The sequence below is a fragment of the Oppia nitens genome, unplaced genomic scaffold, assembly GCF_028296485.1.
Source record: "Oppia nitens isolate AA-2021 unplaced genomic scaffold, nextdenovo-longstitch-racon4-pilon3 scaffold1_pilon_pilon_pilon, whole genome shotgun sequence".
NCBI classification, from domain to species: domain Eukaryota; kingdom Metazoa; phylum Arthropoda; class Arachnida; order Sarcoptiformes; family Oppiidae; genus Oppia; species Oppia nitens.
This window is the reverse complement of record NW_026533199.1, coordinates 5,609,800-5,626,237: the sequence shown is the minus strand read 5'-3', so window position 1 is coordinate 5,626,237 and position 16,438 is coordinate 5,609,800. Positions and strand designations below refer to the sequence as shown.

Here is a 16,438-nt window from a genome sequence, read left to right as displayed (position 1 = left end):
GTGGTTTAATTTGACAAACAAAGAGATAGTAGTGATAACTGAAGACATGTGTTGTTGGTGTCGCCACCAGTCATACCAATGCTGTGTATTATGTATTATATTGTATATGTGTTTGTGTTTTGTGAGTGCATTGAGTGTGTCGTCAATTGAGTCGATCATCAGTTGATTGAATTGGTGTTAATGTTAAGCAAAGTGTATAACACTATTGACTGACTGTTTGATTGAATGCTTAATATTAAAGGTAAGAATTGATTGCATTATTTATGAAACATTCAATGCATTGACTTGTATTGTATCGTCACGTGTGGCCACTGATGACTACACATGAGGTTTAGTGACCAACAAATGCATTATCTCTAAGATATATACATATTTGGCCACAATATTGAATACCTTACTGTATGTCTGTATGCTTGCACTCTCAATCTCCTCCCTATCCATACAATACTACTCTTACTATCCATTCATACAAATATATAAGTCATTGATTTGCAAGATCTGACAGATTTGACACTCCAGTAGACCACAGGAGCACAGGTAGGCCTAACCTAAAGCTGAATAAATAAATTTATATATTATTAGCGTTTGAAAAGTTTATCTATTAGTAAACTTAATGTCAAATTTGAAGAAAATATATATTATATTACGCTATGAAATGACATTTGAATTGATTGTCATTTCAATCACTCATATCATGTGATTATTAATTACTAGAATATAATTGTTAGCATATATTGAATACATTATACAATACAGTATATAATTAATCAAATTCAAAGAAATTAATTGTTAGTTATTTTGTTTTAAAACATTTTAAAAACCAAATTTTAAAAAAAATGTTTAAATTAATTATATTAAAATTTTCTATTAATTTTATTTAATTTTTAGTAATACTTGATTTAAATTTATTTTAAATAACGATATGTGATGTGATTAACAATTTCATTAAAATAATAAGTAAAACTATTAATTTGTGATATTTAATGTATTTATTTTATTATTAAGTTAATATTAATTATTTTACGTTTTTCACGATTATTATTAGTATATTAATAAGTTAATCAATTAATAGATTTAGTTGTATGGGTTATGTTATAAGTTATTTTGCAAAATCAAATTTAATAAGATTTTTAACCACTTTTATTAAATAAAATATTTATTATTATATTTATATATTTTAAATTTATAAACATTATATAATAATAAAATGTAATTAAAATGTAATAATAAGAATAGAGTTAGGAATTAATAGATTGTAAATGTATTTAATATTTACATTATATAATTAATAAAACTAACATTTCGACAATTATTTAATAGATAATTGATCTGAAAATTAATATAAGGATAAATATGAAGTATATTTCAATTTTAGACGTTTTATGAAAAAATCCGATGAATGCAGAAATAAAATTAACAAAAAAAACATTTTACTGATCTTAGTATAAAAAAATAAAAATAATCACATTTTTTTAACTACTAACACATATATATATATAGGGTTAAGCAAGATTTGTTGGTCTAGTGGGTACTGGGGGTCAACACAAAAAATTTTGAAAAAACTTAGGGGTACTGGGTGGGGTGTCAACTTTGCATTTTTAAACGGCAATTTTCAAAATTTTAAAATCAAAGGGGATCATGAGAAAATTCCCATGTAAAAGGGAGGAAAATTCCGAGAAAATAGGAAATATTCCCAATTAATTCCCTTATTTTCGGCAAATTTTCTAAAAATTAGTTAAATTCTTTATTTTAAAAAATTAATTAACATTAAATTTTTAAAATTTTTAGTTTTTTAATCTAAAAACATGAATATTAATAGTATAATATTTTATCAATAATTAACAAATTTTTATTAAAATAATGTTATATTTAGATTAATTAAAATTTAAAAAACTAAATTAACTAAATTTTAACTATTTTATATAATAATTTGATGTAAATAAGTTAGAAAAACATATATACACATAGTAAACAAATATTAATTAAAATTTTTAAAATTTCGGCGCTTATTGAAAAATTTCTAATCGTTTTTAAGCGACAAGGGGGTAAAATCTCCATAATCTTGGTAAGTCTCTGGGGTAAGTCGGCCATACCCTCTACCACTCCTAGCGCTTAACCCTGATATATATTAATACTATGTTAGTAAGCGATTAAAACAATTGCCGGTAAAATGTTGTGAATGTGATAAAGATAATCAATGTATTTATAATATAAGTAATTAACAATCTTTTATATAATACTTGAATGGTATCCTTTAATTACCTAATAAAATGTGTTAATATTTTTTATCATATAAATTGAAAGATAGTATTTCTAAATTAATAATCATATCTATAGAGTATTGTATTCCTATAACTAATATTTTGTAATCTTATTTTAACTCATTTTATAATTATTTTTGATGAAAATTTACATGAAATAATGTTTGTTATATGAGAAACTGTGAAATTTTAAAAATAAAATATAAAAATTAATTTGTAGTATAGGTTTTAGTTCAGCAATCAATTGCTGACTTACAAGTTAGTGATAACCGTTAAGTAATATTTTTTGTAATTATTATACTGTATTATACATTATAGATGTAAATGATTTTAATGTCTGCAAAAAAAATACATCTGTCTTTGTAATAAATTTAAAATATACTAAACCTATAATTTATTAAATATTTATATTTTTTGAAAAAATGAATTTTGCATTCAATGTATAATCATTATTAATAATTGAAATTGAATAAAGTAGTTAAATAGTATTTATAATAATTATTTTTAGTATTACTTAAAAAATCTATATTTTAAAATTTTATCATATAAAACGAAATTTGTCTTAAAATTAGTAAATGTGTTAAATACTTAACAAAATGATTTATGTGATACATTGATAGATAACACAATAAATTGAAATGCATAAACTAATTGGTTTAATTAATTAAATATTTTATGCCACTTATTAACCGTTAAGTAAAGTTAACTGTTGTTGAAAATGAAGTAAATTAGTGTTTAATAGTCTAAAAAAAGTGTTTTTTTGTGGATATTTGTTGGCATTTGTATTATGAATATAATTACAATTAAAATAAATTTTATGTGAATGTCGTCTCAATTGACTGCAAAACAATTAGCGTTAAGGTCTTTGAACTGATAGACATACAGACGGTGTATATCAACGCAACGTTGCATAAGACCAGCAAAACTGGCTTTTATTGTATATCATGTGTTCACATGTTTTGTAGGTTAACCAACACTACCTGTAAATACAGATTACTTTAGATTTTTTATACAATATTTACTTATTTTATATTAAAATAAATAAAAAGGCACATAAAATTATTATTTGTTAATAAACTATTTTCATAATTTAAAATTATCGCAATATTTTATTATAAAACTATATTTATGAAATGTGATCACATAAAATAACACAGAAAAATCCCATAGCTATAAAATCTAAACTATTTAAAAAAATATTTATTTTATATTTAAAAACTATATATTTTATATTAAGTTAGATTGTTATAAATTGTAAATATTAAATGTGTTTATAGTATTTTATCTATTAGTTTAGTATTTAATTGTTAATAATAGCAAATATAAGAGTAGCGTTGATACCTATAAGTAGGGATAGACTGTATTGACTATTAAAAAGTTTGTTGAGTTGATCTTCAACTGGTCCTCAAAAGGACGGCCCAAAAGCAGAGCGCCTGTAGTTTGAGTGCAACGCAATCACTCGGCAATAAATACTCATAATTTTAAGCATTGATTTTCAACTAAATTTATATATTGATTATTTCCTGTAATTATTTTGCTATATACTGTGTTTGCAATATTAATTTAAGCAATTAATTGCATTGATTTGATTGTTTAATTATTTTTTGTGAGTTATAACACTTTCGACATGTATTTTATGGCTTTATTATATTACAGTGTAATTGTAGGCTATTTAGTAGTGCCTGTGATCGGACCAGAAGTGTACCACAAGTGTCGGTACAGCATATCATCAAAATGATCGCAAAAAGTCTTAAGAAAGTCAATGAAGTGAACCTTAAGAAAAAAAAGAGAAAAAAGAAGACTAAAAAACCTATTATTAAAAGTGGAAGAACTTCAAGAAGTGGGACATCATCTTCTGCAACAAAATCTACAAAACTAACAAAAATCGGTACAAAAGGTGATTCAAAAGAGTCGTTTAAAAAGTCAATTAAAAACAAAGTTTTGCCAAAGAGTAAAGGTTTGCATTTTTCTGAAAGTGACAAAAAAGTCCAAAAAAGTAATAATAATAATAATAAATCAAACAAACCATCGAATATCAAGAAGAATATCAAAGAAATTGTGAAAAAAGTAAAAACTAAGACAAACAAGAAGTGCCATCAATTGAAAGATGTGGTCAAACGAGAGTTAAGAAATAATTGTAAAATAAATAGTGAAATACATGAGCTTATTGTTAAAGATATTAAGTATAACAACAATAACAATAAGACTAATAAAACTATTAATAAATTAAAGCAAACTTCACAACCAATTGTGACAAATAAAGACAACGACAGACATCACATCAAGAAATCACCGAAAGTTAATCACAGACCTAATTTGTGTTCAAAATTATTGGCATCATTTAATTGCATCAATTCATCAAATAATAAAAATCATTGTAATAGTAGTCAAACTAATCATACAAATAGTGTAAGTGTTAACAACAAAACTCGTGAAAAACAACTAAAAAGTAGTTTAAGACAAAACCAATTAAAAAACAACATTAAAAGTGAAAACAAAACAACGAAACAACAAAAAGAAAAATTGCCAAAAAAGTCACCAAAAAATAAAGAAATGAAAAATAAAATAAAATCAAATCAAATTGGAAATAAAACAACAAAAATATTAGACAACAAAACTAAATTAAAAGACAAACAAAAAGATAAAAAAATGAAGAAAGAAAAATGTAAAAATAATAACAAATATAAGAAAAATAACAAATCGATTAACAAAATAAATAATAAGAAGATTTCAAAAAGTGATGAAAAAGTTGTTAAAAATACTGAATTTGTTGGAAGAAGTCAGCGATTGGCGAGTCTTAACGCTATCGCAAAAGTGAGGCTTTTATGCGAAAATGAATCGGAAAGAAATGATTCAAACGATTCTAAATATTTACCATCAATTGTATCAATAAAAAAGGATTTATTCAAAGATGAGAAAAATAAAACTAATAAACATAAGAAACGAGAGAATACTTGCAGAGCTATAGTGCCGGTCGACAACTCAAGAAAACAGGTGGCCATCAAAAAACGTAAGGCTATTGATGACAGTATTGAAATAATCGATACCCGATCGTGTAAACGGATGGCCAGTCTTAATGCTTCGGCAATAATGACTGCTAGTTATTCACCCGAAAGGTATAGAAGAGGCAAATCAATTGAATCAAATCATAGCAATGGTTCAGTTGAGATGATTCACCAGACAATTAGTCAAACTGTCTCCCGATTTGAGATCAATCCGGGTGTCAATGGCATCAATGGTCTTCATGTTAATCATGTGTCACAACAAAATAGTGTGATTCTTAAGTCTCAAAAACATGAGACGATTGAAACAATGAAACAATTGAAAGTAAGCAACAAAATCAAAGACAGACTTTTAGGTATTGCAAAACTTGAGAGACAAGAACAGAGAGCACAACAAAAAAGATTAAACAAATCACAAACAATTGGTATAACCGATCAAAATGTTGTTTCGGGAACTGAGTTTCAAGCGACTAAAGTTCAGGTGACAAAAGTAACTCAAATCAACACATCTCAGGGAAGTAAAGACAAGAAATCTGGTCATCAAATTGAATCTATACTTGAAAGAGACTCATCAGTTGTCCACAAATATCAGGTTCAGACAAAATCAACAATTGAAATGCAAACCACATTTAATACAACCAATGGTCCATCGATAACCAATGTCAAGACAATAACAGCACCACAAATGACCACAACTGGTACTGCGACCCGAATGAGTGTTCCGATAAACGGTGCGCCGACGGCACAAACATTTGTTCCATCTTTGTTGTCAACTCCTAGTTTAGGTCCTCCAACTTATTTTAATTTTGCGACCACTACTCCCCTATTACAAGTGCATAACAATCAATATCAAACAATGACATCTCCATCTGCTAACATAAACCCGATGCCAATAATAAACTTATCGGAACCGTTTGCAGCACATTATGGCAGTGCCTTTTCGGTGCCTCACTTCGCTACGCACAGTCATCCACACCCACAACAATTAGCAGCTTTCAACTATTTTAACGGTGGTCTCTATCAACCGGCTGGTCCTTTATTACAGCCCTTTCAAGACCCATGTCTTATCCATAAACCGATACCATTTCACCCACCGGTATCTCAGATGAATCACTTGCATACAAGTCCTCAATTCGCAAACTCTACTCTTTCGGGTCAAAATAGTCAGACATTCCAGAATGAGTTAACCCAAGCATTCCATTCGAGCGGTCAATACTTCCATCCGATACCAACTCCGCTAAGACCTTCTGGTGCTGTCTTTTTTCAAGCAATGCCTCAACTGAGTGGTTCGTTACCACAAAATGCCACTACTTTTACTTTCTTGAATCCAGGCGTTCATTACACTCATCCAACGTTTACTAATAACAGTCAATTGTCAACAAATGACACCTCAAATATGGCAAATGATATGAATTATTTGAATATCAATATGAAGGACACATCAACTCCTTCAGCAACACAGACATTAACTGATGATAACTTTCGACAATTATCTAAAAGTACTGGAATTCAGTGTTCGCCTCAAAGTAGTGACAAATTGGAAAACTCTTGCATTCAAAAGCAAACGTGTGATTCAACCAACACTTCATTACGATCGTCACAAAGCATTACAACTACATCAATGGCTTCTTCTGGAGCTCAGACTTGTTCTAATAAAAGGACCAATAAGTTGGACCATAAAACTGACAAACGAAAGAAGTCTTCTATGCTTTTAAAGCATAATTCCGATCCCAATAGTAATAATAATAATAATAATAACAACAATCAAGTGTCTGTTCGCGACAATAACACACAGACATTATTGTCTGAACCTGAAGAACAAGTGTCTATTATTACAAGTGTAAAGTCAACGAATGTCTCAATTAATAATAATAACCAATTAGATGGACAGCAAAAAAACTTCAAAACAATATGCGTTCAAATAAATACTTCATTGCCATCAGTGTCTATACCATCAGTGCCCTCAAAGTTATCAATGCCTTCCCCATCAAATCGATTGATGCCTTTGAAGAGACCAATAAGGAAGCGATACAGTCATGGCTGGTCGTGGGAGGGAAAGCCTATCGATAAATATGTTTATTTAAACGTATATATTATGATTTATTTGCTGTATATCTATAATAAATTTAATGTCTAATTTATGTCCAAACAGAACGAAGAGCAGTCATATCTTCGAAAGTGTTTTCCAGCTATTCGTCACAATGAGGGCGATATTATCAAAGTCCGTGACTGTGTTTTACTTCGAAGTGGTCCACGAAAGACGGATTTGCCATTTGTAGCCAAAATTGCTGCTCTTTGGGAAACACCAGACGGTAATAATTAATTAGTAAAAGTGTTTACAACATAATGATTGATTAATAAACATATTTTTAGGTGAAATGATGATGAGTTTGTTGTGGTACTATCGTCCGGAGCACACGGATCTCGAATATTACTGCAATCAGCCGGTGTCCGAAATATTTGCATCGAAGCACAGGGATGTCAATAGTGTCGCCTGTATTGATGACAAGTGTTACGTTTTAACATACAATGAATTTTGTCGATATAAACGATTAAAATTTTTGAAACAGTCGTCACTTTCCACATGTCTTACCTCTTCTACTGTTCCTTCAATGGATGACTCCTATCCACGAATGGATCGCTTGCCTCCGAACCGTGTTTTTCAAGAATTAGTGTTTTGCTGTCGAAAAGTCTATGATTACCGACAAAAACGAATCCTTAAAAATCCTATTTAATTACTGAATTTAATTTAGATTTATATACATTTTAATATAAATAAATATATATATATATATATATACACGCATTAATATATATACAGAATATAAATATAATATATTTAAAATATTTAATTAAAATATTAATATACTGTAGTATTAAATATAGATTATTATACACTTAATTTCTTTAAAATAAATTGTAGAGTAGATTCATTTATTTGATAATTTTAGTCTTAATATAAGTTTTGTTAAATAAATAAATATATATATATATACAGTATATACTGAATTTATAATATAAATTAGTTATCAATTTTACACAATATTATTACAGTAATTGTTTTATTGTCTTTGATTTGTTTTTACATAGAAAACTCTGTTTTATAGAAAATATAATTATTCAGTATATAAAAAATAAAATAAAATGATTTAAAAACTTATTGGTAATTATGTATTAAAAACTTTAAATGATTTGTATAGGAATGACAACAGATAATGGTTTTGGAAAACCGGAGTCATATTTGACTAAAATATTTAATTGATTTTCTTTATGAACAAAAGCCATATTATCTGCCATTAACCCAATCGACACCTTTTCTTTCGGTGCAATCATTAGTTGAGATGACGTGAACTTAACAATATCTTCAATAACATTGTTGTTATAAATGCATTCAAATGTTAAACGAATCAAACATTTGTCTGATTTGTTACGAAAATCAATTGTTTTCCATTGGTTTCGTGTGAGACAAACACTTGTTTGTGAGCACTGAAGTATATGTTGAGTCATTGGTTTCTGAAAGCAAATAATAAACATTTTTATTGTAAATATCAAACAATAATTCATATAAAGTCAAACCTTTGGCCAAAAAGTAGCACTCAATTGAAAAATAGCCAAAACATGACTCGAAGATGAATTAGTGGCCACTGTTAGACACGATTTGGTGTTAATAGTATTAGACTCAATAATAATGGGAACATGTATTTCATATAAAGATTTAGTGGCCAAAAGCATTGTAAACGGATCTATACATCGATATGTAATAATAGTACTTTGAGGGTATCGGTAGAGGGGCTCAAACATAAAATCTTTGTTGGGATGTAATAAAAGTTTAAGTGATATTACATCCGATATAGACTTATTGGAAATACACAAATCAATTGTCTGTTTTATTAGAGTATCTTCAAAGAGATTGTAGTGAAGCTTTTGGCAATGCGACGAAAAATACGGTCTCTTAATAACCAATTCCTCTGATCTTATGTGACATATCACTGATAATGGATTTATCGGTAGATTTATGTTATCAATTGACGGATAAAACTGAAAGATTAATTTAAATGATCCACATTTTAATGGTGTTATTACTATATCTTCATTAAGAAGACCCTCGAAGAATGCCGGAATATTAATCATGTTTTTAGGAAATTTTATATCTAAAGCATTCAAAGTGTCAACATTTGCATTAATTTTAACTTCAGCTTTGAATGACGTAATCGACAAATTCTTCACTTTTAAATAATTAAGTTTAAAGTCAACAAAACATCCGACAGTTAAAGACAATACATTGGGTGATATAACCAATAATTGATTAAGACTTAGTGTATTATTATTAGAAAGTACCAGTGATTGACTGTTATCTGGATGTGGTATTGAATAGGTTTGTGCCGTTACTGTAGATAACGTTCCCAATCCAGATGTCTTGTTAGGCATTGGAGGGCTTTTCAAAGTATTATCGTATAAATTAATTGTTGAGTTAACGCTCGGAGCAAATGATTGATTTATAACAGGAATGGAAACAATGCTTGAATTGGATTTACGTTTTCTGGACTTTCGGTCAATAATTTTCTGTACACTTTCTATAGTCGTTTCTGAAGAAGTCATTTCATCATTAATTGAAACAAACGACTCATTAATACTCGACATTTCTTTTTGCAAATTGTTTTGAGTAATCCTTTTCATATTAAACGACTGACCAAACGTTTCAATTGATGAAAGAGGTTCTGAATGTTGCATAAAATATGCTGAAATAGATTTGTCTTTAACTTCATCTTTTGGTGACAACAATGCGATATTCATACCACTATTTGTCTTATCATTACATTTGAGCTCAAGATCTGAACATTTACTGATTGAATAAAAACTTTGGTCACAGAGTTCAGTATTCAATGCGTTTGTTAACGGATTTGATATAAAACTATTGACTTGAAAGCCATCGAAGTTATCATCAATTGGATCATTCGCTTTAATGTCTGAAAACAATGCCTTACTTTCGTCCGAAAAATTCAATGACTTCGCTGAACAACTCTTTGAATTATCTTCTCTAATGAACTCTCTTCTGACTGGAGACAAACCCAACGTATTATTAAAACTAATTTTTGTCTTATTTGTGATAATTTCGTCGTTAAACAAATTCTTGTGATTTTCTATTCCAAACAAATCTTGTCTTTTACTTAAATCTTGTCTTAAGTCAAGACTCGGAGTTATATTTGTAGATAATTCGCGTAAATCATCGGATAATAAATTTGAGCTGACATTGAGTTCTTCAGTCATTTGTTGGTCACCAATAAGTCCTAAAGAAGTTTCATTTATACAAAAGTCTCTTCTAATTTCTTCTCGACTCTTAATATCTTTATTTCCATCACTGATATCATCACTAGATTGTGATCCATGTCTTGAATTCACGCTTTGATCACTAATGCACTGAAAATCGTTGGAACCGTTAAGACTTAAAATGTCATTAAAGAAAGTGCTGTCACTTTGAAGACATAAAGTATGCATTTTATCGACAAAAGTATTCAAACGATTGTTTTGATCCATAATAATGACGACAAATGTGACCACAATTTACATATCAATCAATCAATTGATCCAAAACTCAAATGAAACGCCTTTTAAATTATTTTCAATTTAAATCACTCGCTCTTTGTAGAGGTGTGTGTGTGTTGTGTGTGACAAACAACTTATCAATTTTCATACTTTAGTCGGATATGTATTACAATCTATTGTTTTTCATAATTATTCTATAATTATAATTGTATTAATAAACCAAATATAGAATATATTCTTTTAATTTTTTAAAATTATTTTTGATTAAATAAAAATCAAATTTATTTTATTATTTACTATAATTTATACCAATTTATAACAATCTGTAATAACAAATTCCTGTGAAAACCCCTACTAGTAATCAATTTTTAGCGCTATTTTGTATTAATTTTATTAAAAAAAAGTTTTTTTTTCAGTATTTGACAATTGATTGAAATTAAGTGTTCACTGAATGTAATCATTGATTGTAACCATTGATTGTGACCATCGATGGCAAGAGTACTGAGAATTAGTCGACAGGAAGTTCTTAAAAGAACACAGATATCAGGTCTTCATTTGATGAGTGAAGCCGTGTCTGTCATTCAAAACGAATTGGTGACCGCATTCCCGCCGTTTGCGTCCATCGATGAGTTCATCAAATTATTTATAGATATATTAGTCAAAGATTACAAACTCAACTCAATTCTTGTGGACAAACAAATAGCCCAACAAGTGATTGATGAGATCAGAGAGAGACGCATCACTTCAGGCACTGGCAATGAATTGGTCGTTAAGAATGTAGTCAAAAGTGAGGACAACGTGAAGAAGACATATTTGAAACATTTATCTCTTTTAAGACAACATCTGGAAAAACATCCAATATTTCAGTCGAGAGAGTTCACACTATCACCTATTGATAACTTAATTACTTTAGATAAAGACTTGGAGGTCGAGTGCATTGTTTACGGCTTTCTCTATAAGGATAAGACTAAAATTGATTCCGAGTTTTACATCGAAGACAATACTGGAAAAGTGCCGATTGTTTTCAGCGAAGACACGCAATTCAAAGATGATTTGATTCCTTCAAACAGTTTTGTTTTAGTCGAAGGATCGTATGATTCAGCGAAAGACACACTCTTTGCCGATTCAGTCGGACACACATCCCCTGCAAATCTTCAAGAAAACATCGATTTGTCCAATAGTTTGGAAAGAGTTGGACGAATGGTTGTTGTTGTGAGTGATATTCATTTGGATGACAAACAAACTTTGGATAAATTAAAGACTATGTTAACCGGTTATGACTCAATGGTTCCCATTCCCGATCTTTTTATATTTGTCGGTCCATTTGTGTCCCAAACTTGTCAAGACATCACTATATTTAAAAGTATATCTTATTTTACATTTATTTATTCGTTACTTATAATTATGATATTTAATTCACTTTTTACCCGATAATTGTTTATTATACTGTATTTAGATCACATGAAAAACTTAGTTAAACTAATAGCAAAATTTAACAAAATTAGTCGATTATCTCAATTTATATTTGTTCCCGGATTTCATGATAACGAAGGCAATGATCTCCCGAAGTAAGTATTATTTAAATGTTTTATTTATTTGTATATATCATATAATATATATCCTTAGCTTTCAAATCTTGAAATTAAATTAAAATAAAGTTAATTTATTTTATCTTATGTTTCATAATACTTATATAAAGTATAAAATTTACTGATCAAATCTGTAACAATTAAATTATCCAAACTTATAATGTCTTTATTAGGCCTGCATTTACTGTTGATATGTTTCCCACGTCAACAACAAAGTTAGCAAATTATCATTTGGCCACAAATCCAGTTAACATTTATATTGATAACCGACACATATGTTTGGCAGCATTTCCTTATATGTCACGATTGGAGCAAAATATAATAAATGATAATTGCGATGACACACAACAATTAGGATCATCTATAATCAAATTGATTTCATCCAATGGTCACCTGTCCTCCGGTCTGAGCCGCCATTACGAGAGTTGTCTCTCTGTATTTCATATCCCAGACTTTATCATTTTATTTGATAGTGATATGAATGAAGCAATGGATAGTAAAGCCTATGATTATTCACATTTGTTGGTTTTGCCATCATTTTCCTCACAACAGTTCAAATTCAAAGTGTTTTATACTGAACCCAAACATCACGATTCATCTCAAATACTATCATAAATGCAGTTATTTGTTGTAACACATACTCTAATGTTTATATTGGCTTCAAATACGAGTCTACGATATATTTTTTTTTATTTGAAAACCTTGAATATACAATAGAAAACATTTGACAAAGTATTATATTAGATATAAAATGAATTATTTGTCGTCAATTTATAAAATTAACCCTAAAATAAATTTTAATAATTACCGATATATAAGATATTATTCACAATTAGGACCTCAACTACCAAAATGTAATTTTAATGCAAAAAATAATAAAGTAAGATTGTTATTGAATAAGTTATCAAATTATTTATTGATTGTATATATATTTGTTGTTATTTAAGCCAAAATTATCCGCAACAGACATCGAGAGTATTCATAAATTGAATTTAAATCCATGTCTTAAACCGTGGTATCGGAAACCTGTTGTCATTAAACAGGGATATATGCAATATGTTTGGGATAATGACAACAAAAGATATTTAGGTTTGTAATTCAAACTTTGTATTCAATTGTTATTTGAGTATTAATATTAATAGCACTGTATTTTCATAATGCTATAGACCTATAGTTAGGCCTGAGTTAGGCCTATAGTTATGCTAATGATATAAATTTACATTCTTTAATACTAACGAACCATTTAGTCCATAGTATATATATATACAAAGTTATGAGATATTAAAAGTGTTATTTAATTAAAACATTTATTAATAAATATATTCAATATTATTATATGTTATAAAATTAAAATTTAAGTTTTATCTAATACTATAAATATATATATATAATATATTGTATAATACTTCTAATAATTTGTAATAATCTAAAAACCTGTACTCATGTACTAACTTATTATATTAATAATAAATATATTCAGATATGTTTGGAGGAATAGTGACCACAAGTATCGGTCACTGTCATCCAAAACTAGTAGAGGAAACAACTAAACAGTTGAGCAAATTATGGCACACAAGTAGTATCTATTATAATGAAGAGATTCACGAATACGCCAAAGCATTGGCTGAAAAACTTCCCGATTCTCTCAATAATATATTCTTTTGTAATTCCGGTTCTGAAGCCAATGATATCGCTATTTTGATGGCCAGGTTTGATATGGACTTTGGATACAATAAATATATATAATTTTAATGTTTAAATTTATTTTGATTATTGAATACCACAAAATAGATTATATACAAAATCCTATGATATAATATCATTGCGTAACGCCTATCACGGCGACTCTTTAAGCACTCAACCACTTTGTGGAGTTCAGAGTTGGAAATTCCCGATTCCTTTACATTTTGGTGTCCATCACTCTACTAATGCCGATCCATATAGTGGACGGTATTGTTTTATTGCAATGATTTTTAAATTTATATGTAAATTAAATATAAAATCACAAAATTTTTATCAAAAGATACGGCGGTTCCAATTGTCGGGACTCTATAGTACAGACAACCCGTCACTGTGAATGTGCTCTTAATGAATGTAATGCCTGCGACCGATATATTGAGGACTTCCAACAGTTATTTGACTCGACACTACCGAAGAAGATCTGTGGGTTCATCGCTGAATCAATTCAAGGAGTTGGAGGAGTCGTACAATTCCCAAAAGACTTTCTTAAACGAGCCTATCATTTGGGTTTGTATTCAATTCAAACACTTACCGTACGTTAAATTGTGTTTTATTTTCCATATGGAAATGTCAAAGTCATGGGAAATAATGCGAGTTTTCTCCCATATGAAAAATATAGTTTTTACTTTGTATAATAATTTAGTGCTTAATTATTACCAGGGGTGGTAAAAAATGCGAGTTTTTTACCATATGAAAATGTTATTTTTCATTTTTTGGATTCCATATGGGAAATAAAACACGATTTTACGGTAATAAAACTAAATGAATATATATTTATATAATTAATATTTTTTCAGTCCGTCAACGCCATGGAGTTTGCATTGCTGATGAAGTATTGATATTTAATGACAAATGATTTAATATAAATTTACAACTATTTACTAATGTTTTTATTTTTAAGGTTCAGACAGGATTTGGTCGAACCGGAACTCATTTCTGGGGTTTTGAGGGTCACGGAGTTGTGCCGGATATTGGTATATAAATTAAATATTTTTGTTAATAATGTATATATACTGTATATTTTAAAAATATATATTTCATATGCAAATGATAGTAACGATGGCAAAGAGTATCGGAAATGGTTTTCCATTAGCAGCTGTGGCCACCACTTCAGAAATTGCTAAGACTTTAACTGAAGCGTCATATTTCAATACATTTGGTGGAAATCCTGTCGGTTTAATCAATCAAATATATTGTTTTTTTAAATCTAATTATTAAATTCTGTCTATAGTTAGCCTCGTGTGTTGGACTCAATGTTTTAAAGATAATAGAAGACGAAAATCTTCAGAATAATAGCCATAAAATGGGTACAAAATTGTTAAGAGATTTGCAGAAATTGCGAGACAATTATCCAGATATTGTGGGAGATGTCAGAGGAAAGGGACTAATGATTGGCGTCGAGTTGACCAGTGATACGGTTAGATATTATTTGATATTTAAATTTAATTTTAAAAATATATTTATAACAGAAATTAAGAAAACCAATGATTAAGTCTGATTTTGATGAGATTTTGGAGAACTGTCGAGATATGGGTTTATTAATAGGCAGAGGAGGTATAGTATTATTTTATTATTAGTTTCAGATATTCGGCAATTGTTTGGAGCGCTAAAGTCATCATAATTTTTAAATATATTTTTTATGTATATTTAAACAATAATAGCTTTCCTCTGACAAAATGAATGGTCATTAATTAAGTCTCTTTCGTAATCAAAATTTATAATTTTATATTTGAAGTTAAATTATTTCAATACATGTGATTCATAAAATGATAAATACTTACAGTACTAATCAATTTAGACAAAGTTAGTAAGATTTCTGACACCAAAAATTTGGTGAAAGTTTTTTTTAACAGTTAATGATATTTTGGTCAAATTTATAACATATTCTATGGTATTAGTTTACAATTGGAAATATATTGATAAAATAAACTCAAAGTGTTTAGATTGCTTAACTCTACTGACAATTGTTCAGTATATACGAAATTTTATAAATATATGATTACATTATATTAGGTCCAAACGGTAATGTGTTTCGCGTAAAGCCTCCGATGTGTATCAATGAAGAAGATATCGATTTCACAATCAATGTCTTACAAAAAGCATTTGATTTACATAAAGAAAAAATTGTTAAAAAACAATAAATAAATAAATATAATAATTATTAAATGAGAAAATATTTTTAAAAAATATATGAGCAAAAATTCAATATATACTTATAATTATATAATTGAATGTAAATATCAATAAATTTTATAAGTAATAAATATCGAAATATTATAAAATATTTAAAGTTATAATAATA

At 28.3% G+C, this 16,438-nt stretch overlaps 4 protein-coding genes across 4 annotated transcripts; 3 read left to right on the top strand and 1 right to left on the bottom strand.

Annotated features, from left to right (window-relative positions):
• Positions 1-120: 120 nt before the first annotated feature.
• Positions 121-8,012, top strand: LOC128952703 (probable serine/threonine-protein kinase DDB_G0282963). Its single transcript, XM_054298137.1, has 4 exons — positions 121-241; positions 3,918-7,349; positions 7,416-7,575; positions 7,637-8,012. Exons 2-4 carry the CDS (start codon positions 3,996-3,998, stop codon positions 7,996-7,998), a joined length of 3,876 nt encoding a protein of 1,291 aa, XP_054154112.1. The 5' UTR covers positions 121-241; positions 3,918-3,995; the 3' UTR covers positions 7,999-8,012.
• Positions 8,013-8,388: 376 nt separating this feature from the next.
• Positions 8,389-10,912, bottom strand: LOC128951953 (uncharacterized). The gene is made up of 2 exons (XM_054297260.1): positions 8,840-10,912; positions 8,389-8,776 (listed from the first exon to the last, which is right to left on the bottom strand). The coding sequence occupies exons 1-2, from the start codon at positions 10,796-10,798 to the stop codon at positions 8,447-8,449; spliced, it is 2,289 nt and encodes a 762-aa protein (XP_054153235.1). The 5' UTR covers positions 10,799-10,912; the 3' UTR covers positions 8,389-8,446.
• A 281-nt stretch (positions 10,913-11,193) lies between these two features.
• LOC128952933 (DNA polymerase epsilon subunit 2-like) lies at positions 11,194-13,030 on the top strand. Its single transcript, XM_054298406.1, has 3 exons — positions 11,194-12,170; positions 12,264-12,375; positions 12,570-13,030. The coding sequence occupies exons 1-3, from the start codon at positions 11,297-11,299 to the stop codon at positions 13,009-13,011; spliced, it is 1,428 nt and encodes a 475-aa protein (XP_054154381.1). The 5' UTR covers positions 11,194-11,296; the 3' UTR covers positions 13,012-13,030.
• Positions 13,031-13,104: 74 nt separating this feature from the next.
• Positions 13,105-16,318, top strand: LOC128952932 (alanine--glyoxylate aminotransferase 2, mitochondrial-like). The gene is made up of 11 exons (XM_054298405.1): positions 13,105-13,276; positions 13,344-13,485; positions 13,877-14,105; positions 14,188-14,346; positions 14,420-14,643; positions 14,934-14,968; positions 15,038-15,110; positions 15,191-15,306; positions 15,368-15,553; positions 15,606-15,690; positions 16,150-16,318. Exons 1-11 carry the CDS (start codon positions 13,148-13,150, stop codon positions 16,275-16,277), a joined length of 1,506 nt encoding a protein of 501 aa, XP_054154380.1. The 5' UTR covers positions 13,105-13,147; the 3' UTR covers positions 16,278-16,318.
• The last annotated feature ends 120 nt before the right edge of the window (positions 16,319-16,438 follow it).